This window comes from Nelumbo lutea, chromosome 2 (genome assembly GCF_056320005.1).
Source record: "Nelumbo lutea isolate HS-2025 chromosome 2, American lotus-T2T, whole genome shotgun sequence".
Taxonomy (NCBI): Eukaryota; Viridiplantae; Streptophyta; class Magnoliopsida; order Proteales; family Nelumbonaceae; genus Nelumbo; species Nelumbo lutea.
Window position 1 is genome coordinate 25,974,746 of NC_142685.1, and position 25,474 is coordinate 26,000,219.

At 37.7% G+C, this 25,474-nt stretch overlaps 1 protein-coding gene across 8 annotated transcripts; it reads right to left on the bottom strand.

Moving 5' to 3' along the window:
* Positions 1-6,549: 6,549 nt before the first annotated feature.
* On the bottom strand, positions 6,550-23,734 carry LOC148869339 (uncharacterized). 8 transcript variants are annotated; one of them, XM_088968158.1, is made up of 11 exons: positions 23,230-23,734; positions 21,024-22,743; positions 20,844-20,942; positions 20,581-20,727; positions 19,312-19,475; positions 12,062-12,209; positions 11,714-11,836; positions 11,519-11,606; positions 9,007-9,090; positions 7,695-7,857; positions 6,618-6,919 (listed from the first exon to the last, which is right to left on the bottom strand). In XM_088968158.1, exons 1-11 carry the CDS (start codon positions 23,607-23,609, stop codon positions 6,844-6,846), a joined length of 3,192 nt encoding a protein of 1,063 aa, XP_088824284.1. In that variant the 5' UTR covers positions 23,610-23,734; the 3' UTR covers positions 6,618-6,843. The 8 variants fall into 8 exon arrangements, with proteins under 8 accessions (XP_088824287.1, XP_088824281.1, XP_088824283.1 ...); XM_088968159.1 differs by lacking the exon at positions 9,007-9,090; XM_088968154.1 differs by having other exon boundaries at positions 21,024-23,654.
* Between the last annotated feature and the right edge of the window lie 1,740 nt (positions 23,735-25,474).

The following is a 25,474-nucleotide window of genomic DNA, read 5'->3' on the forward strand; positions in this document are numbered from 1 at the left end:
GGTCTACATTTTGTGTTCAGGCCTAGCTTAGGCCTGGGCTCATACCAAATCCACAAATTTCAATCCTGGGCCGTGGCTTAATATAGTAATATTTCGAGCCCTAGCTCAAAATACATGTATGCACAAAAACTTCTATCTTCTCCAATAGTCAAATTTCCTCCCTTCCCCCTCTTAGTGAAACCTTGTGTTGCGATCTAATCTTATTCAAGTCATGACTAAAGGCTAATTTTCTTGTAGTGTAGATTCTGGAGAGTTTCCATGAAAAGCAAGAAATCTATTTGAAGATTCTCTTAGTATAGTCAAGTATTCAAAATTATATGATTATTCATAGTTAATGATTATTAACATTTAAATTATATCCCTTCATCTTCAGACATGATCAAGTCATTACCACTGGATTTAACTTAACACGTCAACCATCATGTTTTGGCCTCATAGAAGTGCCTCGTCTCACATTTTCATGAATTTGTGCAATTTACAACCCAAGTCAAATGTAATTTACGATTGCTATTGTTCCTGGAATTGTGATGGCATGTAATTGCGATGAGGATTTGTGATGGTAATCCCATTTGCGATGGGCCATCTCACATGCTATGAGCTATCTTATCTTCGATGGTCATCTTATCTCATTTGCAACTTCAATGCACCTCTTTTGAGTGTATCTCAAGTGTGCCTTTAAATGCCTCATTGTGCTACACACACGCCTACATGTAAAGTCTTGTAATTTATGATGCGAGACAAGGTATAAAAGAGAAAAATAAAATAAAAGACAAACAAAAGTTTTAGTGGGAATTTTGAAAACCATGTAAAACCTGGAGAAGGTAAAAAAATTGTTGACTTGATAAAAAATTGTTAGACTTGGAAAGTTGGACCATTGACCCGTTTGACCTGGTAATTAAGTCACGGGTTGCATACCAACTATGTATGCAAACTTGAAGAGGCCATAACTTTGCACTTCCATGTCCCATTGAAATGAATTTTTATATAAAATACAAAATATTCAAACTTGAATTAAAAAAGATAAATTAAAATATAAAATATAAAATATAAGGCAGATTTGTTAAACTATCCTACGGTTTAGTTAATGGACTAACTCTATTCTTACTGTTTATATATTATATTAAAGTATCGTACTGTTTCAATAATTGTCATTGAAAAAACGAAATGTCAAATTTACCTTTTATTTTAGTTCAAAATTTCAAAATAAAACCATAACAACTCAGATAATGGTTGGATTTACAATCAAGATTGTCATGCCTTTCCTTGTAGCGGAGAGAAAAAAAAAAGGAGGGTTTCTTCACTGTCCAACCGGCTATCGTCCATGGGGAAAAAACTTCATGGAACATCTTCATCGACAAATAAATGAGAGTCAAGGAGGGTTCGTCCCCGTTGAGCAGCCAAAACCAGTCAGATGCTTACCATAGCGAACAAAGAGAGAAAGACGTAACCGACGAGTATGCAAGATCTAGATCGATTTGGAAAAGTGAAGAACCTGATCGTTTCACAAAATCGATACATTCGGTGGCCGTAGAAGTGAAGTTGACCTTATTAACTGCGTGGATGCAATGCAGAACATACAATTTCAGATATTTGGAAGTAGTGAAAAAAGAGTAGGAGAGCGACGTCGTGGCTTGTTTTCAGTCGTATTTTCACTCGCAGAGACTCGGACGCTAAGAGACCTTCATGGCGGAAATCCAGTCATGAGTCGCAGCTATAAACAATGAGAGGGAGAACTAAGAATACTCACCGGATCTTCGCTCAACAATCAATCCAATTCTGGACAGGATGTACTAACGATTTTGGTCATTCGGCGTTGATGGGGCTTCTTCTTTGAATGGTTAATTTGACTCAGTTATACAGGACGGTGTGGACCGCCAGATCCCAAGCCCGTTAGTATTTTTTGCTCAGGGCTCCCGTTTGAGGGAACCGCTACTTCATGAACTTGCAAACCAACTTCATCCTCTAGCTCCTTGTCTGTGACAACCCGTCAACTCTGGCAAATCCATTGTACGATGGTGGACAAGGAATTAAGCATCAACCTCTGCTCCACAGTATCCATGCAATCTACAGGTAAAAAGAACTCCAAGACATAGTCGGTCATGTCTCATGAAAACCCCACATTTGAGTGGTTAATTTGGACGGGATGGACCGCTAAATCCAAGTCCGCCGCGATGACGATACAAGAAAAGGACAGAGAGAGAAATAAGGAATATACTACAATCGGCCACAGGGGTGCTTCAGTCGTCAATGGATTCGGATCCCCTTTTCGTGTCCGACTTAGACTAGAACTAGAAGGTTTAGTGGAATCGGAAATGGAATCCGAATCGTCATTTAGCAAACTCGGAAAATAGAGTCGAAATCGGAGATGGAGACGAAGACGGAATCAAAATCGGAGACGGAGACGGAATTAGAGACGAAAAGTGGAGAGGAATCATAAAGGGGTATTTTAGGAATTTTAAAAATATATTAGTGACGTGATATTACATGTAAATTGAGTGTGATAAAAAGTTAATTGTAAGGAAGATTTTAGACAATTATAAAAAAATTGAGTATTTTAAGACAATACCATAAACAGTAAGGTAGAGTTAGTCAATTAGCTAAACTATATGGTTGATGTGTGTGTGTTTGAATTTCTATATGACTGATGTGAACTGGTCTGACCCTTCAGATTTGGATGATTGAACCAATGACCCGTGACTTAGAGACAAAAATGTTTCCGCCTCAGAGGCGGTTTTTAAAACACTATGTGTAAGTGTACTCAACTATATATGCAATTAATTAATCAAAGACTCATAAAATTTAGGGAGAATGACCAATCAGCCCAGATCAGAATTTTATAGTCCCAAAGTAAAGGGGGAATGCATCCTGCCGTGAATTGATGCCAAATTTACAGGCATGATGTGATTTATAGGATAGGAGAGGACTAGTAATAGGGGGGACTGGAATTCAGAATTCTGCATCTTATGTATCCATACTTCTCCATAAAATTTATTCTTTAAAAAAATTAAAATTCAAAAGAAAGCTAAGTCAAACAACGGCATTACCTCCACTGGGTTCTATAACTATAGGTCTACTGATACAAAACATAATGAAGATGGGTGGGATCCGGTTGATCAAGGATCAACCTAAAACCTAGAAAAAGGAATATAAAAAGGATTCAACATTTTGACTTATTTCTCTATGTAATAGAGAGAAAAAAGGAATATAAAAACCTAGAAAGCTTGGGATTTAGAGGAAAGAAAGAGGAGAGAAGAAAACTAACCAATAGGGGTTGAACGAGATAGCACAAATGCCATTCCAATTTCCAAGTCTCCACTATAACGAGGCAGAAACCTTACCAATTGAGCCATCATATTTTTCGATGGTTGATTGTATATGGCAAACTTTTAATGCATCATTCTTTATTGCATTTGAAGTAAAAATTTCTGACTGCAATTCTCCAAACACAGTCCATGTTTTCCAACTGGCTGTTGGATCTAACCTTCACATCAACGTTTGAAATGCAATTTGAACGACTAAAACATAAAGATGCTTTAAGCCTTTGTTTGAGAGTGTTTAAAAGTAAGTGTTTATTTGGATCATTAAGCATTTATTGGTATTTGGGAAATAAGTCTGAAATAAGTAGTTATTTTTTAAGTCAAAAATTTCAACTTTTTTCAAGTGCTTATGCAATAAGCACTTATTCAATTTTTTTCTTCCAAAATTATCCCTAGTTAAATTTTAAACTACCACTTATAAAATTATCCTTAGTTGAATTTTATAAAAGTAATTTTATAAAGTGTTTTTGTAAAAGTACTTTTATAAAGGTACTTTTATGAAATTATTTTTATGAAAACACTTTACAAAAGCACTTTTGTGAAATCACTTTTACGAAAGTGCTTTTATGAAAGCACAGGTATTTTTATAAAAGTATTTTCATAAAAGTGTTTTTATAAGAGTAATTTAATAAAAGTACTTTCAAAGGGTATATTTTGAAAATTTGAAAGAAAGTGAAGGACAATAGTCACAAATGCTTATTTTAAGTGCTTGTTAGAGAAAAAAACTACCAAATGCCCAATATAAAATAAGTAAAATAAGCACTTGAAAAAGTTGAGCACCAAATGCAAATAAATGCTAATTCAAATAGGCACTTATTTTTAACTTAAGCACTCCCAAACATGGCCTAAGTACCTTATTTGGAATAAGGATGTCAATGCCCGTTTGGGAGGGCTTTTGGCACACTACTCCTTGTGTTTCCAAGTTGAGCCCCACACAAGAATGCTAGAAGCTACATTTGGTGAAAATCAAAACATGTGCCACTGCATTTTAGATGTGAGAAATGCGACTATAACATGAAGCTACTCTAGGTAACTTTTCCAGAATGCAAGTGTTCAACCACTACAACTCTGGCATTGCAAACTCACCTCTGAGGTAGAAACCATGCCAAATGGGCTCTCAACATGAACCAAGGTTTTAAAAACCGACCCAGAAAAGGAACCGTTGTGGCCACCAATTTTCCACGTTAGTGGTTCGACCATCTGGGTCGAACGGTCTGGACAATTTGATTATTAGGGAAAATATTATTACCTATTCTTAGACTTTTAGTCTTGTATGAAAAAAGAGAGGCTGGTTGTCGGCTGAGCAAAAAGAAAGAAAGAAGAAAAGAAGCTAAGAAAGAAAGAAAGAAAATGAAAGAAAGGAAGGAAGAAGAGAAAGGAAAATAAAGGAATGAAGGGGAGAAAGGAAAGAAAAGAAGGAAGGAAGGAAGGAAGGAAGGAGGAGGGAAGAAGAAGGATTCGACGTTCACTAGCGACGACGAGGTGGCAATAACAGAAACACATATCAGATTTGAGATATGAGATCTAATTTCTCTTCAACATCTGCAATTTTCTTCTTCTTCTTCTTCTCTCTCTGTCATATCTGGGATCTAGCAATCTCGTATCTGAGATCGTTCTTGTCTCAATTTCTCCCCTCTCTGATCTCCTTGCAATTTTATTAAATCGTGAACCACTATCCAGGTCGACGATTTGACCGCCCGAGTCAATGGTTCTCTGACCAAGTCAACGGTTTTTGGTCCATGAATGTGTTAATGGTGAAACGGAACCAGTTGTCTAGATGGTTTCCGGGCTGATCAATCTGACCATTCACGTCAACGGCAGTTTGAAAACACTAACATGAACAACTTCACTGTACCAGTTCAATTCAAATGCAAAAATCCTTCCAAACGGAGCCTTAGATAAGACTCACTAGGCCACTATTAGGAGGATAAGAGCTTCACGTAATGAAACTTTCAGTCTTTCAGAAGGTTTAAGCATTGGTAAAAATGAACATAAGTTTTACATGGGCCTGAGCCCAATCATGAGCTCGATGTACTAGTAAAGCCACCGGATTTGTTTAATTTGAAAGAAAATGTATCAAGGAAAGATAAAAAAAGGGGGGAAGAAAAATAGAATAATTTTGTTACCGCTGTTTGGTCAAATAACCAATGTTTTATGGTATCCACCATCTCTGGACATAGTGGAACCTGGATTGCTACCAACAATACCTACCAAGTTCCAATATGATATATAGCGGCACATTTCAAACAGGTTTCCCACTTATATGATTTCGTTAATGGTTTATACTTTTGATGCGGCAATCAAGTTTGAGATGTCTGGTGACTCTGGTTAAAAGATCATGTTGGTAGCTTATTCGTGATAGAAAATCTGAATCCTGTTTATAAGCTCTCTGCATGGGTCCCACATTGGAAAGCTAAAAGCCACAGTACGAAAGCTCTCCCAAACACCAAGGCCTAGTTAGTTTGTTTGCAATGCAATTTGTTTGCAGTGGTGCAAATGAGTTAAATGCAAATTCTGATTTATTTATGTTTAAAATTTTCTTTGTTTTATTTATTTGTAGGAATGGCAATGGGAAGGGGACCATACCCCCCATTCCCAACCTCGACTTTGAAATAAGCCTCGTCCTCAACACTGATCCCCGTTAGAAATAAAATTACACTCCATTCCGAATCCCTGATGAGGATGGGTTACCCATTGGAGACCTCAATTCCCAAACTTTTTTAATTAAAAGTTTTTCAAAATATGGATTTACTTAAAATGAAAGAAAATCTTAAATATAAATAATTGTTTAAATATATTTTGATATAACTAATATTATATATTTAATATATAATACACATTTAATGTAAATTATATTTAATATATAATCAGGTTGGGACGGGATGGGGACTTCACTCTCCATCCCTGACCCCATCAAGTCGGGGAGGCTGAGTACCCAATAGAGGTAGGAAAAATTGCCATTCCTATTTATTTGTGGTGTGAATGAAGCAAAATAAAACCTAAAGTAAAACTCATGGTAAAGGTGAATTAGAATTTACACTCTTCCATTCCTGCACACTAAAATACTAAATGCATGCAAACTTTCTTTTTTTGATCTTGGGTTACTTTTTGAGATCTATGTATCCTAAGGGGCCATAGGCGCCTTGCCCTGCTTTTTTTTTCGAAAAACACATTTTTTGACCTCAAATTGTAATTTTTAATATTTTTTATAAATAAAAAATAAAAAACTGAATTAAAAAACATATATTAAATATAAAATAATACATATAACACATCTAAAAGATATTTATACATTACTTATTGCTAAAATATATATTTATACACATATACATATACATGCTGACATGGCATGGTCTGAGCCGGTCGAACCAGTGACCCGCCCAGAGGCAAAAACAGTTTGGCCTCCGGGTCAGTTTTTAAAACACTGGAGAGTAGTTAATAGAAAAGTGCAGTTAAAGAGAGAATTACAAGCCAAAATAGTAAACACAAATCCATGATATCTGTTGGTCTCATTTTAGTAGACTTGCTAAAAATTTCCATGAGATGGCAACTTGGTTTCACATTTTGGAAGCTTTCTTCTTCCAATCTCCAGAATCAGTTTCCTGACAGTAGACAATTTCCAAAACTCAAAATCAAGGACAGCAATGGAAAACAGGTTTCTGCATTTTGTGACAGAAGTTTATTGCTAGTAAGAACCTGCCAAATGAAAAACAGGAAAACAACCATGGAGAATACATCCTTCAGGGGTATTCGGCAATACGTATAATTTTGTTTTTTCAAAATAAAAGCAATCCCTTAGTTTGCAGTTATGATATATAGGCAATTGTCACATCCCTGATGGGTCTAGGTCAATCATCAACCATTGGTATCATGGATCCCATTAGTGGATGCCATAATCCTGGAAATATTTAATGTGTTCATAAAAACCATGTATCTAGCACCCTTCTATTGAGAGAATTTGTAAGGCCTGCAGTGTGTAGATGATGATGGCTGTCCTGGTGTAGCGTGTTCATGCACCCATATGAAAAACAGTTAAGACCACCACTTAGAGACAACTGCCATGGTCTATCTCTATACAACAGTGCATGAAAATGCTGTCTTTCCACAAACAGACATCTCTTTCATACACTTCAATCCATCCATATCCAACCCTTTCAAACATAATGGATATGTTCAGGTCAAACACAGAACACCGGATGGCAAAATTGATCACATCTCAGCATGCTTCTGTGCCTGGTATTCTAAATGTAATTACATTGCCGGACAGATCAAATATGATTAACCATGTAATCAGATCTCCGTTTCAACCTACAGCCCACTTCAGTACAGTCAATTGATGTAGGTTTCCATTTTCAGCCAGACTTGCTTCATAATCACCTGATATTCATGGCTGCTGACATGGCACGTAGTTCCTTAGAAATCTCTGAGAAGGCTGGTCTTGAATCAGGGTCAGAAGACCAACACCTCTCCATTAATGATCTCCAAGCAGGGTCACACCAGCTAGGGACCTCAGGCCGCAGATCACCTTTGATTATACCAGCTGAAAATATAAAAAATGGAATAGACTAAAATGGCATCAACCATGTAATGACACACTAATAGCAACTACTATAGCATAGTCTTTGTCTTCTCAGGTAGTTTACTGAACCTGACTTGGCAGATGCAGCCAAAGAACTTCAACTCTGGTAATATCAATATTTGATAAGCAAGAAACAGATTGAAAAGTATGGTGAAATTGAATAACAAAATATAATATAAGAAGAAATAGAATCTAATACAGGATGGAAAGTGCTTAGCTGGGATAGATATACCCAGGTTGTTGTTTTCTTTCTTGTATGGTGGCAGTGCAACAAAGCCCATTCACTTGGCAAGATTAGACTATACCAAATCAAGGTTGTTGACAGCTCCGTACTAATTTATCTTGGTTGAGATCTGATCAGACCACACTGAAGTCAGTCAACTCTTTGCCAAAATGGTTTGGAGGGATACCAAGTAGATACTTTTGTTGGGGTGGAAAACATAATGAAGCAGTTTCCTTGGCTTTTCATTAGTAAAGCAGTATTGCCAGAATAATCTGCTTAGTTTTGTTTTCTTCTTCCCCCTTGTATACTTTGTTTTCCATAACTTCAACTTAATAAATTTTCATCACAATTACCAGGCAAACTAGGGGCCCGTCTGGCAAGTCTTTTTGGGAAGATCTTCTGGTAGCTCTGATAGTCAAAAGACGCATTGAGCTTTTGCATGAAGATCTGAGCAGCCCGAAGCTAGTTTGGCAGACATATGTCTTTCCGTGCGCCTTTCTGCATGAGAATAAAATGCGAAAGACACAAAAATCTTCATTTGGAGCTTCCCGAAATCAGCCCAAAATGGGCTTCTCGCGTCTTTTTGGTTCTCCGGCTTTTGGCAGCTAGATCTTCCGCGAGCCAAACGGGAAATAGACCAAAAATTGGTCTGCCCAGCTTGTAAACAGCCAAAAGACCACATGGAAAGACATGCAAAACGGGCCCTAGGTAAAAAGAATAAGTGTCCATTTTGGAAACTTGCCCCTGGATCCCTTTGTTGGTCCATTTGGTTGGAGTGTAATAAAGGAATTTTTGAGGACAGAAGATGGAAGGTTGAAGAGTGTTTGATGTGATGCGAAAACATTCTTAAAGGTTTTAAAGACCTCAGTCCTTCCCAGTTTACTAACCAGTGGGAGCAAATCCTTTTTGATTCCAATGAACAGGCATGAACTGATAAGAAGTATGTATCCTTAAACATCCCTGTTTTGCACCTGTTAGAAGAAGTGATCTCTTAGAAGGTTTAAGGGGCTGTAAGAGCTAGCCAGCTAGGACCAGACTGAAAAGGACTTGAATGGAAGTATTAAGAAATGATTTATGTGCCCATAATTTAACAATGGATATGGCACTGAACAGAATGAAATGGTGAAACAGGATTCATGAAACTGGCCCCAATAAGTTGGGACTTGGGACAAGGCTTAGATGATAATGATGATATCTCTGTTTTTCCCCCATTGTGTCTGGGGCTTATATCTTTTTATAATCACTAGTAAGTGTGCACGTGCTTTGCACGTGACAATTTTTGATAATGATGATGATGAAAGTAAATAATATGTTTCCAAAGTTTTCTACAATTTAATTTTTTGTACTTTTGTCTATAAAGATTACTTTTATTTGTCACACTTATTTTTGTATCATATGATGGATATACATATTTAGAGATGTGCCCAAATGTTTTCTACAATTTTTTATATTTTTATATACTTTTGTGTGTTTTCATGTTTTTAAATTTTTATTACTATTTAATTACGATATCAAGGGTTGATACATTTGAACCAAAAGATTGAATTGCTGACTTGCCACCTAGAAAACAACTCCACTTTTTGGGTTGGTTTTAAATTTGTATTTTATTTCTACTATCAATGATAACAATTATTCCTTGGTTTTTCGTTAATATGGTTGATTAATACAGGATTCAATGAAAGAATGGGAATTAATACCATAAATATAAGACGAGGAGAAAAGTGGTTGTTCAAATTACACTTCCGTCCTTGTAGAGGGACCAAATCCAAAAATTGGGGTATTTTAGTCAAACAAAAGTTACACACTCTCATCCACACTTTTAATAATATTATAGACATTCTATTGAGGGAATCCATCCCTCTTTTGAGCAATGCAATTTTACTTAGCAAGAGAGGAATAAGCATCCATTTTCTGTTGATCAACTTTATCTGTTTCCCAGATACATCTGAATTGCAGTCGACAGAGTGCGATTTCAGCTCAGGAATAAGACTAAGTTGAGATGAGATGAACTGAACTTGATAGACGGAAATGGAAAAAAAAAAAAGAACCATCACTTTCTATTATCAAAAATTATTTTTTTCTGTGAAATCTGCAAGGAGACATCCGATAAAATATACTCAAGAGGTGGAGCCTTAGTGCACAAGCTCCTATTTATTACAAGTAGATAGTGCACTATAACCCAAATGGCAAGGAAACAGTTGGACAACATGCTAGACACAGCATTAACGGCTGCAACTTGGGCAGGCCTAACCTGAGCATTGCCCAACCTAACCTGAACTTTTCCCAGGCTTGAGTTCAAATTGTGTCTTTGACCTGGCCTTGGATTGAGCCATTGAGTTGCCTGAGCCCAACCAAAGCCTGGCCCAATGTAGGTCCAAGTTTGCTTTTAGGTTGATTTCATTGAATTTATACATGCTAAAAGTGTGATGTAAATTACAATATATAATGCCAAACTACTCATTTAAAAGGATTTGAACATTAAATCTCATCTATAGTAAGCAGCCCTCCAACAAGTTAAGCCAAATTTAATTCATTTCTTATATCACAAAAATTATTGTATATGCAGGCCCAACCCAAGCCTGGCCTGACATAGGCCCAAAAGTGTTTAGGTTAAGGTTGGGTCGAGCTGGGCCTACAAGGTCAGCCCAACCCACCCAAGTTGCACTACTAACAGCATTGACCCTAAAGATTGTTGTCTGCCACAACATGGCAACCATGCACATGTATCCTTGGCATCATGGATAACGTGACTTTATTGCAGTACAGGAAAACATCAATGATTTGTTCCGTTCTACTTGAAGTATCTAAATATCACCAAGTTGTCAGGATTTATGGCAAATAACATCTCCTGACACTTAATAGATAGCTATATTCTCCTTTCCATATAAACCCAAGATGTAAGGTTCTTTCAGGCAGGTATACACTGCAAGTGTATTACTCAAATTTCTCCACTCTGAATATTGTGATTATATATCAGTGATATGGATTTTTTCAGCATGCAATTTGTGGTTCATAGTATCAAATGAGTGAAGATATCTGCAATTGCACTGTTTTATAACGTATACTAATATATTATGATGCAAGTACAAATCATATGGTTTCTGAGACAACTATTGTAGCACTGTAATTTTTTTTGTGTAACTTGTACATAGTGATAAAGAAGCCAAAATGATCAAACATCAAGCAATAAAAAAAAAATCTTTTTCTTATGGTAAGGTGCAATAAATAGGAAATGGCAGAAACAGTAAAAATATAGGCATAATTATTGGAACTTTGTTCAGTAAGGAAATTACATTGTTAAGATTGGCTTCTTAACTTATTTACCACATTAAGTTGTAAAAATAGCAAAAGGTATTACTTTGCCTAATAAGCATCAGAAAATGTCAAATTGAATTTTACCAATTATTCCTTCTGAGCGCAGGTCTGCATAAGGTTCATCCCCAGTTAGAAGTTCCCACATGACTATCCCAAATGAGTACACATCAACCTACAGATAAGTAAATTAAAAGGGTAGTTATAAAGATGGTAATGAAGCTGGTGATAAGAAAAATCTGACATAATGCTTTAAGTAATTCCCTGATGTACTCACATTACCTTTTCTGTTACCATGTTTTCTTTATTTCTTAAGAGCTCTGGGGCCATCCATGGTATAGTTCCACGCACCCCACCAGACACTAGTGTCTTCTGTTTAATTTTTGACAAGCCCAGATCCCCAATCTGAAGTAGAAATTGAAAGATCTGAAATATTAGCCGCTTAAATAATGAAGCTTTAATCACTGGAGGCATAGAAATTAATATCCATGCACCAGAACAGCTATAAGAAGAAAAGCCAAATGTATAAGAAATGCCAAGACAAACTGTCGACCCATGGACCTTCTTTCTTTCTTTTTCTTTTTTTCTCTTTTATGATAAATGGATCCATATATCTTCTTCATTGATTACCTTGCACACTGGTCGCTGAGGATCCCGCATATTCACTAGGAAGTTATGGGACTTCAAATCAAAATGGACAATGTTTTTCTCATGGAGGTATTCCACACCAAAGGCTGCATCCATTGCTATGATTAGCCTCTTTCTACGATCAATAGTTCTGTACATGGGAAGTATGAAAATTTTAGACAAAGAAAATGACAATTGCAAGTATGCACCAATTGTAGGACCCATAACGCATGTTATACAAAACTGTGCTAGTATGGTCTATACATGAGATGTACTATGACTTGTGAAAGAGAAAGCCAGAATTTTTGCATTACACAAAATACTGCATTGAATATCTTAGTACGAAAAAGATTCAGAATACTAAACATAGTTATGAATAGCAATTTCAGAAAAATTTGGCATGTCGCATGATTCTGACTAGGAATCCTACTATGGCTTCTTGCTTCTTGAAAGGTTTTAAGGGAAAACAATTGAGAGGAAGAAACCCAGTTATGAGGGTCAGATTTAGATAAAAACCTTTGCATGGTTCTCATTGAAGATCCTATCATGAATTGCTCATGCCCTCATTATTGTAAGAGTTCCTTGAAATTGAAACAAAGGTGCACCGTATATGGGCTTGGCCACATGAATCCTGTTTTGTCATTCCATTCTGTTTATATATACTAGTGTAAGAGCATGTTCTATGCATGTGTGCAAGTATGTATTAACCATATATATGATATATGCTATTTGGATTTAACTTTTATGACCTGCATGGAACCCAAGGCGTGTATCCCCTTTATATAGTATGGATATATATCATGATGAACATTTGATTACTGCAAATGGTGCTGATATGTTCCTCTTTATCCATCTTCTCAACATACCATATGCTCAGCTCTTCAGTTACCAACAATTATGCTGGTTAGCCAAGTGTGTATCTTCCCTGCATTTCTTTCCTTCTCTGTAAATTGTATACTTGTCTTGTATGATCTCATTACAACCAGAAGAAACTATTCCCTAAATCTGGTTATCCAACTTTTTCCATTTCCAGTCATTTCTTATTTCTTGATCTTCAAGTACACACCAACTTCAAGCCAATATGATGGCATTCATGATTTTTGTCATCACAACCTAAAACGTTTTTGTCCATTTTGCAGTCCTTGTGCAGTTCCCCCACCTCACACCCATTATCTGATGTTTCTTATATATGTATTTTTTTATAAGCATCTGTCGTGTCTTATATCAATCTCTTTAATTAAGAAAATACTCCCACCTTTTCCAGAGATTCATGAGGATGTTTCTATATTCCTTAGTTAAAGTTTCTTCTTTCAGGGTTACATACAATTCATGACTCCTTTCAGTTGGTAATTGACCTACATTTCATCATAGTGTGTCACAATCCACTTAAGCAAAAATGAATTGTTTTGAGGGAAAAGGACAATATGTTGAACAAGTTCTTCTGACAGTGAGATTTATTTTTGTATGCTCCACAGATGGGTGGAAGACTAGTGGAGTTCTTTTCTCTTTTCCTTTATACTTGTAATCTGAAGAAAATATAAATAAATTTAACATATATTATGAGCTTCACCTGCAATCTTATCTCCTCCTTGAACACATATTCCATTGTGTAAAGTTTTCTAACAAATTCATTGGATGACACATCTTGCTGAATTCATAAACTCTTTTTTGTCTTTTGGAGCCAAAAGGCTCTATGTATCAAATACTGAAAAATTTACCTCTATTTGATTCTGAGCAATATGACACACACAACTATTTTGAATAGATCTTTAGGGAAGAAAACAACATAAAAAGTAGGAAGCCAAAACTACAATATAGTTTACTATATCTGATAGCAACCAAATACAGAAGAAAGAATCTTGATTGGGAACCAGGGGAAGCTAGAGGTATATGGATGTGCAACATGGAAAGGAGTAGATAAGGTGATCGGATCAGCTGCCCACAGAGCGCACCCCACAGGCACCCCACAGCCCATCCCCTCCGTGCACTGGGAACATCTCCCATGTTTGTCATGTGGAGATACTCCCAATGCATGGATGGGATGGGCTGTGGGGCACGTTCTGTGGGCAGCTCATCCCATCCCGTAGAGGAGCTATTCACACTTTATAAAAGGTTTAAATACTTGAATATAAGGTTGGTAATGGCTTGACGATGAGATTTTGGAGGGACCCATGGTGTGAAAACCACCAACTTATGGATCTGTTCCCAGCAGTATTTACAGTAGCAAGTAATAGGAATGCTATGGTAGCTGACCACATTGAAATTCTGAATGAACAGGTGGTAATGGAATCCTAGGAATAAAGAAATTTAAATGATAAGGATATTAAAGAAATGTCAGCAATGCTAATAGAAGAAGTCGAACTGGGTTAGTGGCAGCACCCACTTCACCTTAATAAATAAAAACAACCATGACAACACTGCCCCTCAAGTTGGGTTGTAGATATCATGCATACCCAACTTGATACATAACTCTTCATGGCACATGAAATTCAATCCTTTTGTAAATATATTAGCCACTTGATATCTTGATTCAACAAACAGTAAACAAATTTCATCCCTTTCCACTTTTTCCCGAATGAAATGTTCGCCAATTTCAATGTGCTTGGTCCGTTCATGGAGAACTGGGTTATGAGCAATACTGATAGCAGCCTTGTTATCACAGTACAATAACATAGCATCTGACTTCCACATACCCAGCTCGGTAAGGAGATTTTTTAACCACAAAAATTCAGCAACACCTTGAGACAGCTCTATAGTCTATACTCAGCTCTTGCCCTTGACTTTTCCACTACAAACTGTTTCTTCTCCAAGTGGCAAGATTTTCTCGTACAAAAGTTCAGTAACCAGTAGTAGATCTCCTATCATCAATAGGGCCAAACCAGTTGGCATTTGTGTATCATTCCACCCTCATATGACTATGCCTAGTAAAGAGGAGACCCCTACTTGGGTACCTTTTTAGAAAGGCCACAACTCTCTCAGCAGCCTTGAATTGAGTAGGTTTGGGTGAGTGCATATACTAACCTAGAACACTTACAGCAAAGGCAATATCTGATCTTGTCATGGAGATATAGCAGCCTTCCAACGAGTCTTTGATATTGATGAACGTCTGAAAACTATCTCCTCCTCACAACTTCCAAGTTTATGACTTGGATCCATGGGAGAAGTTGCTGGTCTACACCCTAACTTTCCAGTGTCCTTCAACAGATCAAGGATATACTTCCATTGGGAGATGAAGAATCTGGAGAGTTCTTAACAGAGTCTCCAATCTAAAAGTCAATTGTAATAAGAAAGCTTTTGGTACCCAGTTTTGGAAAGACTCACTAAGAATCTAGCAAGTTGGAAGAGAAATTATATCTCACTAGGGGGTAGAAGCACTTTAATCAAGTCCACTATGACCAACCTTCCAATGTATTTTTGTCCACCTTTAAGCTTCTTGACAAGGTTGCCAATAAGTTAGAGAAGCTCATGAGAGATTTTTTGTGGGAACTGGATGACTCAAAAAAGGACCATTTAGTGAAGTGGGAAGTAGTTTCTAAGAAAAAGGAAGTCGGGGGTCTAAGCATTGGCAATATCAGATTAAGAAATGTAGCTTTGTTAGGAAAGTGGTTGTGGAGATTTCCTTTGGAGCAAGACAGCTTGTGGCACTTGGTGGGGGAAAGTATTCACGGGATGGCAACTCATGGATGGGATGCTGGCGTGCTTAGGTAATAAAATTCTGTTTTGGGAGGATCTTTGGTCTGGGAATACCCCCCTTAAAGATAGATTCCCGGTAATGTATTCTCTTTCTCTAAATAAATACAAAACCATCTCCTCACTCCATGTCTTTTAGGGGACCTAGGATTTGGGTTTGAGAAGAGGGTTGAAGGATTCAGAATTGGCTTATGTAGATGAGTTGTTCATTGTGTTGAGTTCAGTTTTCCTAGATCTTTCCTACCCTAACAGTAGAATTTGGAAAGATTCTTCTTCAAGGACTTTCTCTTGTTCCTCTCTTTTCAATGCCTTAGCTTAGCCTTTTGTTATGCTTGCCTCTTTTCCTAATAAGTGTGGTATTCCCCACATGTTTGTTGCCTTTGCTTAAGAAATGGTGAGACGCCGACTCATCTTTTGATTTCTTATCCTTTTGCTTCTTATTTATGGCATTTGTTCTCTTCTTTTTTGGTTGCAGGTGGAATTCCCCCTTGGGTGTGCTCAACCCTTTTGTCTCTAGCTTCTTCCCAGTGTTTTAAAAGCACAAGGGCCAATTTGTGCATGAGGCACAATGCACAAGGTGAGGCGCGTGCTTTTTAATCAAGGCACAAAATTACAAAAAAAAAAAAAAACCTTAAAATACAAAAGTTAGAAATTCAAAAAAATGCAAAAAATATTAAACATAATGTTAATAAAAAATATAAACTTAAATTTTAAAATAAATGTTTTAAAAAACCTATTATCTAAAATTAAAATACATAAACATAACATGTAAAGCGTATTCAAATGAAATTTTAAAAATAAAAGCAAACATATAAAGCATTTTCAAGCATGTAAAAACCAAAATCTCTTTTTTCCTTAATTGCATTGCTTCAAGTAGCTAATGTAATGTAAAACATATCGCATTCTTGATTCTATGAGTCGCCTTTGTACCACGCCCCTTGAGGCAAGCCCGAAGAGTCTATGTTAGGGTCTGAAATTCTTATTTCTTACATAAAAAATAATGATTTTATAATTTTCATTGCCTTTTAAGAAAATATTTATTGCAATGAATGAATGAACAGCATTAGCAAATAGGGGGTTCTCAAAGCTAAGCTAATAATCTCTCTTAGAGGCTGTCTAAGTGACCAAACTCCCAAGCTTCCAGATTGCATCCACCTTATTACCAGCTTGGAGTATCCTTCCACTTCTAATTGTTGCATTCCCCATTGTTTCGCCAATCTCATCCCTTGAACATTTGGCAGGGGGGGTGTTCCACCTGCACCCAAACAAAGAGAGAAACCATTCCCACCCAAATATAAAGAGCAAAAGGGCAGGAAATTAATAAGTGGTAACTAGTCTCACCATTAGCCTTGCAAAGGATGCACCAATTTGGGGAAAGGCACCAATTTTGTCTCTTTCTTTGAAGAAGATCACAAGTATTAATTCTACCCAAGAAAACTTCCCAACATAAACCACTTATCCTAGGAGGAATTGGCTTATCCCAGACCTCCTTCACCGGAAAGGTCACCACTGAATTATCAAAAGGTTGGGTCAAAGTCGAAAAGAAGGAAGCACAAGAAAAGAAACCGGAAGGGTTTCTTTTCTATTGGTCATAGCAGAGACTTGGGATCGAATTCCGCCTGCACCTAGGTTGGGGGATGGGCTACCCCCTGTTGTGTAGCCCTTCAAAACATATATAAAAAAAAAAAAGAATCAACACACCAAATCCTACAATCCGACTCTGAAGGGTTCAAGAATACCCCATCCAAATAGTGAAGTAAAACTGAAACACTACTCAATTCAGCCTCCCTAAGACTCCTTCTAAACCTCAAGTTCCAAGCAAAGCCTAAAACTGAGCTAGAAGGTAACAAAAAGGAAGACACAGGTTCACCCTTAAGGCTCAATTTGGAAAGAATGCAAATACAAATATGTGCAGTATGAACACATGTTGTAAATTGGGCCTAAAAATAGAAAGTCTAAAAATGGAGGGAAATTGTTCTTTCAACGGGTCACCCAACCACACATGTTGTACCTTCTGTAGCCCTCTTACATGCTTCTACATGAGCATCAACCCAGAAACAGAGAAACGACTTGGTCCTACGACCAAGAAACAAAAAAGAGAGTAGTCTTGAATGTGCCGATCAGATCAAGGGGCTGCCTGTGTGTCCACTTGATTTATTTGAAAAAAATGAGTGCAGAATACAAACTGAAAAGAAGAAAAAAGCTTGATTATTCTATGACAGGTTATTGCTCAGAAACTATGTAATCAGTCATGGAATAATCAAGAGAGAAGAGAGGAAGGGAGAAGAAGAGAAGAAAGAAATAGAAGTCGAACTGGGTTAGTGGCAGCACCCACTTCACCATAATTTATTAGCAATAATAATTGCATAGTAGTCCCTTGAAATAATAATAATTACAGAAAACCCCCTAGCACCAAGAACATATATAAAAGCACCCCTAACAACGCTAATGAAGATCCAAAGATCCATAAAGAGAGGTATTGCTTAAATATGAGTGACAGAAGGGTTTGGATATGGGATGGATCAAACTCTTTCATGTGTAAACCTTCTTCAAGAGACTAAATTCTTCAGCCTGCAGCAGCTTCACTAGCATAAAAATCTGGGTACCCATCATTCCCTTAATGGTGGCATTTTTGGGTCAAACAGACGTTCTGAGAAGATAATTAACTCACAGCCTACACAGGAGAGATATGGAGCTTGATTTTCTGCAGAATGTGTCACGTGTTCAGCAGCCAAGAAGTCAACATACACCTACTCATTCATTGTAATGTGGCACACTTACTACGGGTGATATTTATAAGCATTCTTGATTGAAAAGTTGTTTCCCATAGGCACTAGAATCCTCTTTCACAGTTGGAATATGACAAGCCTAAGAAAGAAAGGAACAGTGATCTCTGGTGATCTCAGGCTAAGCATACCATCAGTTATATCGTGGACAATGTTGGGGGGGGGGGAGCCCATATTTTTGAAAACAAGACTTTCTCGGAAGAATTAATTGTGAAACAGGCAGTGAGCACTCTTTTTTCTTGTTTGTCAGTTCACAAATATTTCAAAAGAATATCTTACAATTGTGTTTTTGACAACTTGTTTATAAATTGATTCCTAATGGAACTTATGTGTTTTGTGTCCCCAGTGTACGGGTGCCTTGGTGCACATGAGCTCTAACCTTTGTATCTTTTTTTGTCAGTATTAAAGAAAGACTTCCTTAATGAGGGAAATACAAAATTGGGAAGGGGACTTTATTGTCATCAAATGGGTAAACAGGTCAACCAATGCTTTGGCTGATAAATTGACTAAGGAAGGGGTCAACAGGTCAGAACTATTTTGGGGACATTGTGTAATACAGCATAACATGGGTATATAAAGTCTATATTAGAAGGGGTTAAAGAGGTGATAATGCCTCCATCCGTGACCATACACAATAGAGAAAACTATTTCTAGAAGGATCTATGCAGTAAATTCAAATGATCAAACTTGCAGAATAGGAAGCAAAGAGGTTTAAGTAAACAAATTCCATTGGATAGGGCAATGGTTTTACAACCAATAAAATATGAGATACCACACCTATCTTTCCTTTGTAGGACCTGTTTAAGGGAACCATTCACCATGTACTCCGTAACTGTTGCTAAATTTGTCATTTGCCCATCTGTAACTACACCATAAAATGCTAGCACATTTGGATGGTGAAGCTGACTTAGTATGTGAGCTTCCTTCCAGAAGTCTGCAATCTGCAAGGAATAGAGAATCGGGACAATAAATAATTCAATAGGTTAGATGTATAAATCTGCAGGGACAGCACAGAAGATCTAGTCTCCAAGGAGAGGTATTTGCCACATGGAAGCAAGGATTAAAATTCAATCATATTTTTGAAGTTTAGATGTTTTTCCAGTTTTGAGGAAGGCAGAATGAACTACACATAATAACATACTATATAATCACGCAAGGTGCCAACCAGCTGGTTGGTAAGGTCTCCTGCTGGTCGTAGCAGAGACTTGGGATCGAATCCCGCGTGCACCTGGGTTGGAGGGGCTATGGGTTGGGGGATGGGCTACCCCCCATTGTGTAGCCCTTCAGAAGATCTAATCACTGTGAACACACAAAATTTAGATACCTTGCCAAAATAGTGTTAGACAATAATAATGGAAAAAACAGAATATAACTGAAATTGAAAAAAAAAAAAGAAATTTTAAGAGATGAAATATCATTGAAGGTACTAAAAACTTTTCTAGAAAATTTCATTAGATTGCCAATATTTTGATAGAAGTTTAGGTTTTCAATATAGAACCACAATTTAAAAACCTTGCATGGCAGAAGACATGTCCACCAAACAGGGTTCACCTGTTTTCCAATTGCATTCTCTCTCTATAGATTTTTTTTTTCATTTTCCAGCCAAATAAACATCAGCCATGTAGCAATATCATTTTCTTTTCTTTCTCTTTTTTGGGCAAAAAACAACATTCATTCTTATCCCCCATGGAACAATCATCCTTTTCTTCTCCCAACATGGCAATGGTTATTAGGCTGAAACTTCTCAAGTGAAGAGAATGGATGGTAGAACATTTGGTGCTCTTCAGGCTTGCCAGCCTAAGCTGCTATGTGACAATAGAGAAGCAGGGGTTGCAGCCGGGGGTAGTCATTTTTGGCTAGTTGCAACATGGTAAACTATTAACCTTCACAATAATGCACAATATGAAGAGAAATGGAAATTTAGGACATATTGTATTTCAAGAACTCATTGTTTGACTTGGAACTTGAATAAATTATTTGGTAGAGTTTGACAATCATACAAGGAAAATATAAAGGTTCAAAAAATAGGGAGAAAGAAAAAGTCACCAGTCTATCCTTCTCACTGCCAACAAAGCAACTTGGCTTTATCCGCTTGATTGCAACATCAGAACCCTTCCATTTTCCATAGAAAACCGTTCCATATGTGCCAGAACCAAGTTCTCTTATATCTTCAAGGTCAGAATTTTTAATTGTCTGCATATAGTATGAAAGAAAAAATTCAATCATGCAACAGCAATAACAACAAGACCTTCTTAAACCAAACTATCTTTTTTCTTTGGTATAAAAGCAAACTATCTATGATAAACTACCTGCAACTCCTTGGTAGCCAAATGAGTATAGAACATAGCCAGGTCACTATACACTCCACCGACGGCATTAGAACATTTAATTGATCCCTTAATCTCAACCTGCCAAAACAAGATATTTGGTCAATTGAAACCAAGAGAAGTCAACTATTATTATTTATTTATTTGCCAATAAACAAATACCTTCTGAGCTATGCTTAAGCTGGTTGCATTTTCTTGTTGGTTCTTTCCTCTTTGAGAAATGTGGTTTCCCAATTGTTCTGAATTAGATGCAATTCTCTCCAATTTTTCAGTGAGTGGACCTGGGTTCAATTTTCCAATGTCAATGATATCAAATGAATTTATCTGAGCATCCATTTCATGTCTTGGCAAGGATTTGGAAACATTTCCTCCACTAACGAAAGAATTAAATGCAACTCCACTTGATTCTTCAATAAATGGGCTTGAACTCAACTTTTCTTCACCCATGAAATCCAAAAGATTTATTTGAGGCTCCATCTCATGTCTTGCCAGGGGTTCTGAAAGATCATCTCTAACAGGAGAAGATGGAAGTGCAGGGGGCTCTGCTTCTTTGAATGGAGAAAGTGAAAGTTTACATAATGAAATATCCACTGAAGTTGCAATATCACCGGATAAAGTTTCGAAACCATCACAATCATTGGTTAATGCTTTAACACTTGACTGTGGACCTACTTGGACTTCGAGCTTAAATGAAGGAAATTCACTGCTACATCCAAGTCCTGAACTATTGACATGACCTGCATCAGTGGAATATTCTGGCATCTCAACATCCTTCTGTGGGGACATGAAGAATGGCTTCCTGTTTAACTCATAATAACCAGGTTTACTATCTACTGAGTGATTGGTGCTCCCAGACATGCCATGGAAATTGTTGCATACAGCTTGAGAAGGAACTTCAAAATTTGGTGCTCCTGAAGTAGTCATCGGCCTGAAGCAGAGTACGGGGTCTTCAATAACCCTATCAGAACAAAGAGGTTGGTAGAATGTGCCATGGGATAGACCGTGAAAACCTACATGAGGAATTGGATTTCTAGATTTCATAGCTAGAACACCAGCAGGGTATCTCCCACCAATAGGTTGAGCAATGCACTCTCTCAAAATTCCTCTACCATTTCTTAGATTGAAGGAAGAATGGGTGTTCTTGCTAGACTCTAGCATCCATGTCATTCCTTCCCATGTATGATCATGGGAAGAAGGCCAAGGCTTCCAAATTTGCACATAGTGTGATCTCGCACCCTGCCCATATTTTGAAATGTTTGGGTTTGGCCTGAGCCCAGCATAGCACTTCCCTGGACAAGGCTTCCCATCAAGTGCAGTGACTCGATGGTTAACCATTACAGGAGGGTAGTTCTGATGGTTCTGCATGGAAAATGCACTAATCCGATGATTTATGATATCAACATTACCAAATCGATGGTTTCGAATTCCTAACTGATGACAGTCCAAATTCCTGTTGCCTGAAATAGAAGACTTCGAAGGTGAGACTTTCCCAACCAATGGATTGCTGCAGGAAACTGAAGGTAAATGAGTATCCCCTGTCAATGACATAACATTTTCCCGATTAAAATTTCCCATAGAAACATGCCCACCATTTTTAGAACCCTGTTTAATATTGGAGGTAGTTGGTGTTGATATTACAGTAGGAATATGTGACTGGTTAAGCAACTGTACTGTTGCAACTGATTGATAAGATCTTCCAACATTATCCCCGCATCCATCAATTAAAACTCCACCATAACCTCTTGGCATAAGTTGCATAGAATTGCTTGCCTTTAATCCTATATCTCCACCACTCACATCAAAGGGCTGCAAGCGGGATTCTGCCAATGGAATTGAAGTGCCAAAACCTTGACCTGACATATGGGTCACTGGAATGTTGATGCTGCACGAATCACCAAAACTATTAACTGTAGCTGTGCAATGTGTTGGAACATATGCTTCACGGGTTACTTCCTTAAGTGATTTATAAACTCTTTCTGTTCCAGTAGGGCAGTTATATAGGACTTCAGTTCCCAAGGGTTCTGAATGCAAAAATTGAAAGGAGTTTTGAAATTGAGTTTCATGGGTTGTCAAAACTCGTTGTTCCAACAACCTTTTTCTAAGTGAATCGTCATCATTCCCAGTTCCGGAAGTGACGTTCACTGAAATCCTGGGTTCATGAGGGTTTAAAAAGGCTATATGGTCGGAGCTAAAAACAGTGGCCACATGGGTCTGATGCCCACCCAAACCACCACTGATGTTCAAGCGGGTTTTCTCTCTTTTATCATGAAATAGAGTTTCTCCCTGTGGAATTCCACTCCTCACATTCATATTACCAGATTCGACACAAGAAAAACTAAAAGAAGAACCATTTTTCAAACCCACGTACCCGTTATCAATGCAAACAAAGACCCAGAGCCTCGCAAGCTTCCCATCTGATTCCATATTGTCGAACTCATCGATCATGTTCAGGAAATCGTCGTCTTTAGCAATCAACACAAGAGGTGCATCACCATCGGGGCCCTCAGGTTCATGAAGCTGGTATTTCAGAGAAAACGAAGGGATATTAGGACAAAGCTCCCTTATCTTGGACCGAAATCGCGAGAGCCCGATATTTCGATCAATGGAAACGATACGAGTCTCTCCGCCAATGTACCGGAGCTTTCCAGAAGGGGGTCTGGGTTGAAAAGCACCATTAAAGCTGCACAAAATCTTGATTTTCTGCACAGAAGGCGGTTCTTTACGACGGGAAAGCGGAGGTTCTTTCATGGCTTGCACAGGCAAAGAGAAAAGAAGAGAGAGTGATGTGAAAATGAAATCGAAGTTGGAGGGAGAGATGGTGCTTTATATAGTTATTTGGATTGGAGGACGGCGCCTTTCATCTTTGCCCTTCTGGGTTCCTTTAATTTCCAAAATACCTGCCTGTCAGCTGTTTTTCTTGTTGGAAACCTGGATACCTGGGAGTTGGGGCCCCTGATTGTTTGGAAAGCGGAAACTGAATATTAAGGGAGATATATTATAAACCTTATATTTCATCTTAATATCTAGAATGCCCTTGATTTGAAGAATAGAGCGTAGGACGTACAAATAAAACGACACACTTTTTCTCCGCGAAATTGTGATGTTGGGAATCTGGGCCATTTGATAACGACTGAAGCGAGAGAACTGAACCATTTATTTTATTATTTTGTCTTTTAGTGATATTACAAAATGACAAAATGATATTCTGTATTTTATTTTGAGCATGGTATCACTTTTTGGTCCAAACATGCTTACTTGGCAATGTTAGGTGGTATATAAAAAGACATAAATACCCTTTATGTGTCATCTAATTTTCTTTTACTTATCATATCCACGTAAACCTCGCATTCTGTAAAATACCCTTATTCCCCAAAGCCAAAGTTGTAACAACCACCAAGGATTTCCATTCTTATTCCATCCTCTTCTCTTCTGTCACAGTAATAGGCCCCATTTCATGAAAGGTGAAGGTGTTGTTTTGTGCAGCTTTCTGGTAGATGAAACGCCGGTACGTACGTGTATTCACTAACAAAGAGAAGCTGCACTTCTGTTTCCATTGCGTCACTGTATTACACCTCATTTCATTCCAAGTCTTAGAAAGCTTACCCTTATCTGGAATCCATTTGGACTATTATGCAACACTAGACACACAGGCTATTTTGCACTCAGCTTCCCATTTGCTTTATTTGTATCTGTCACAAGCATTCATTGGTTACACATTGAACTTCTTGTCTGCTAAATTTGTAATGCTAATGGATGTCATGTCATGATAGAATAAAGTCCAATTGAATTAATATAAGTGGCGATTCCACAGTCTTCTCTATGTTACCAGATGAGAGATGAGAGGCGATTTGGCCAATCAATTACCACGGGATACAGGGCTAATCCGAACCATTCACTAACATCTCAGCGCCACATGGGGACATGGGATGACCCCGGTCCTTGCACACTTTGGAGAGACTGGATGACGAGGATCATTGCCAACACCTGTGCAACGTGCCCCGAAGATAACGGGCCAATGAGGCTTCCCGCTCCCGGATATTGACAAAACCCATGAAAGAGATGATAACCGATTCAGGGAATTCAGAGGTGGAAGAGAAAATAGTAAGTCTTAACAATGATCATCTACCTAATTTAGGACTCCTAATTTTGTTGGGTCAAGGATACAAATCCTCCTTCCTATTAGTACACTTTCCTATTACTCCCCCTCAAGTTGGAGCATGAGGATCCGGAATGCCCAACTTGCAAAGAACAAATTGAAATTGGCGTTTGCCAAGACCTTTAGTAAATAAATCTGCTAACCGTAAATGTGATGGAAGATAACGTGGTAAGGTTTCGCCAGAAAGTAGATTCTCACGAACAAAGTGACAATCTACTTCAATATGTTTAGTCATTTCATGAAAGACATGATTGTTTGTAATGTGTAATGCCGCATTGTTGTCACCGAAAAGACTAGTAGCTCCCAACTGCGGCATTAACAATTCACTTAATAACCTTCGCAACCAAATCACTTCACTAGCAGCTACAGCCATGGCTTCATATTCCGCTTTTGCCGAAGATCTAGACACTATGGGTTGTTTCTTACTCCTCCAAAGTATAGGAGAGAAACCAAGCTA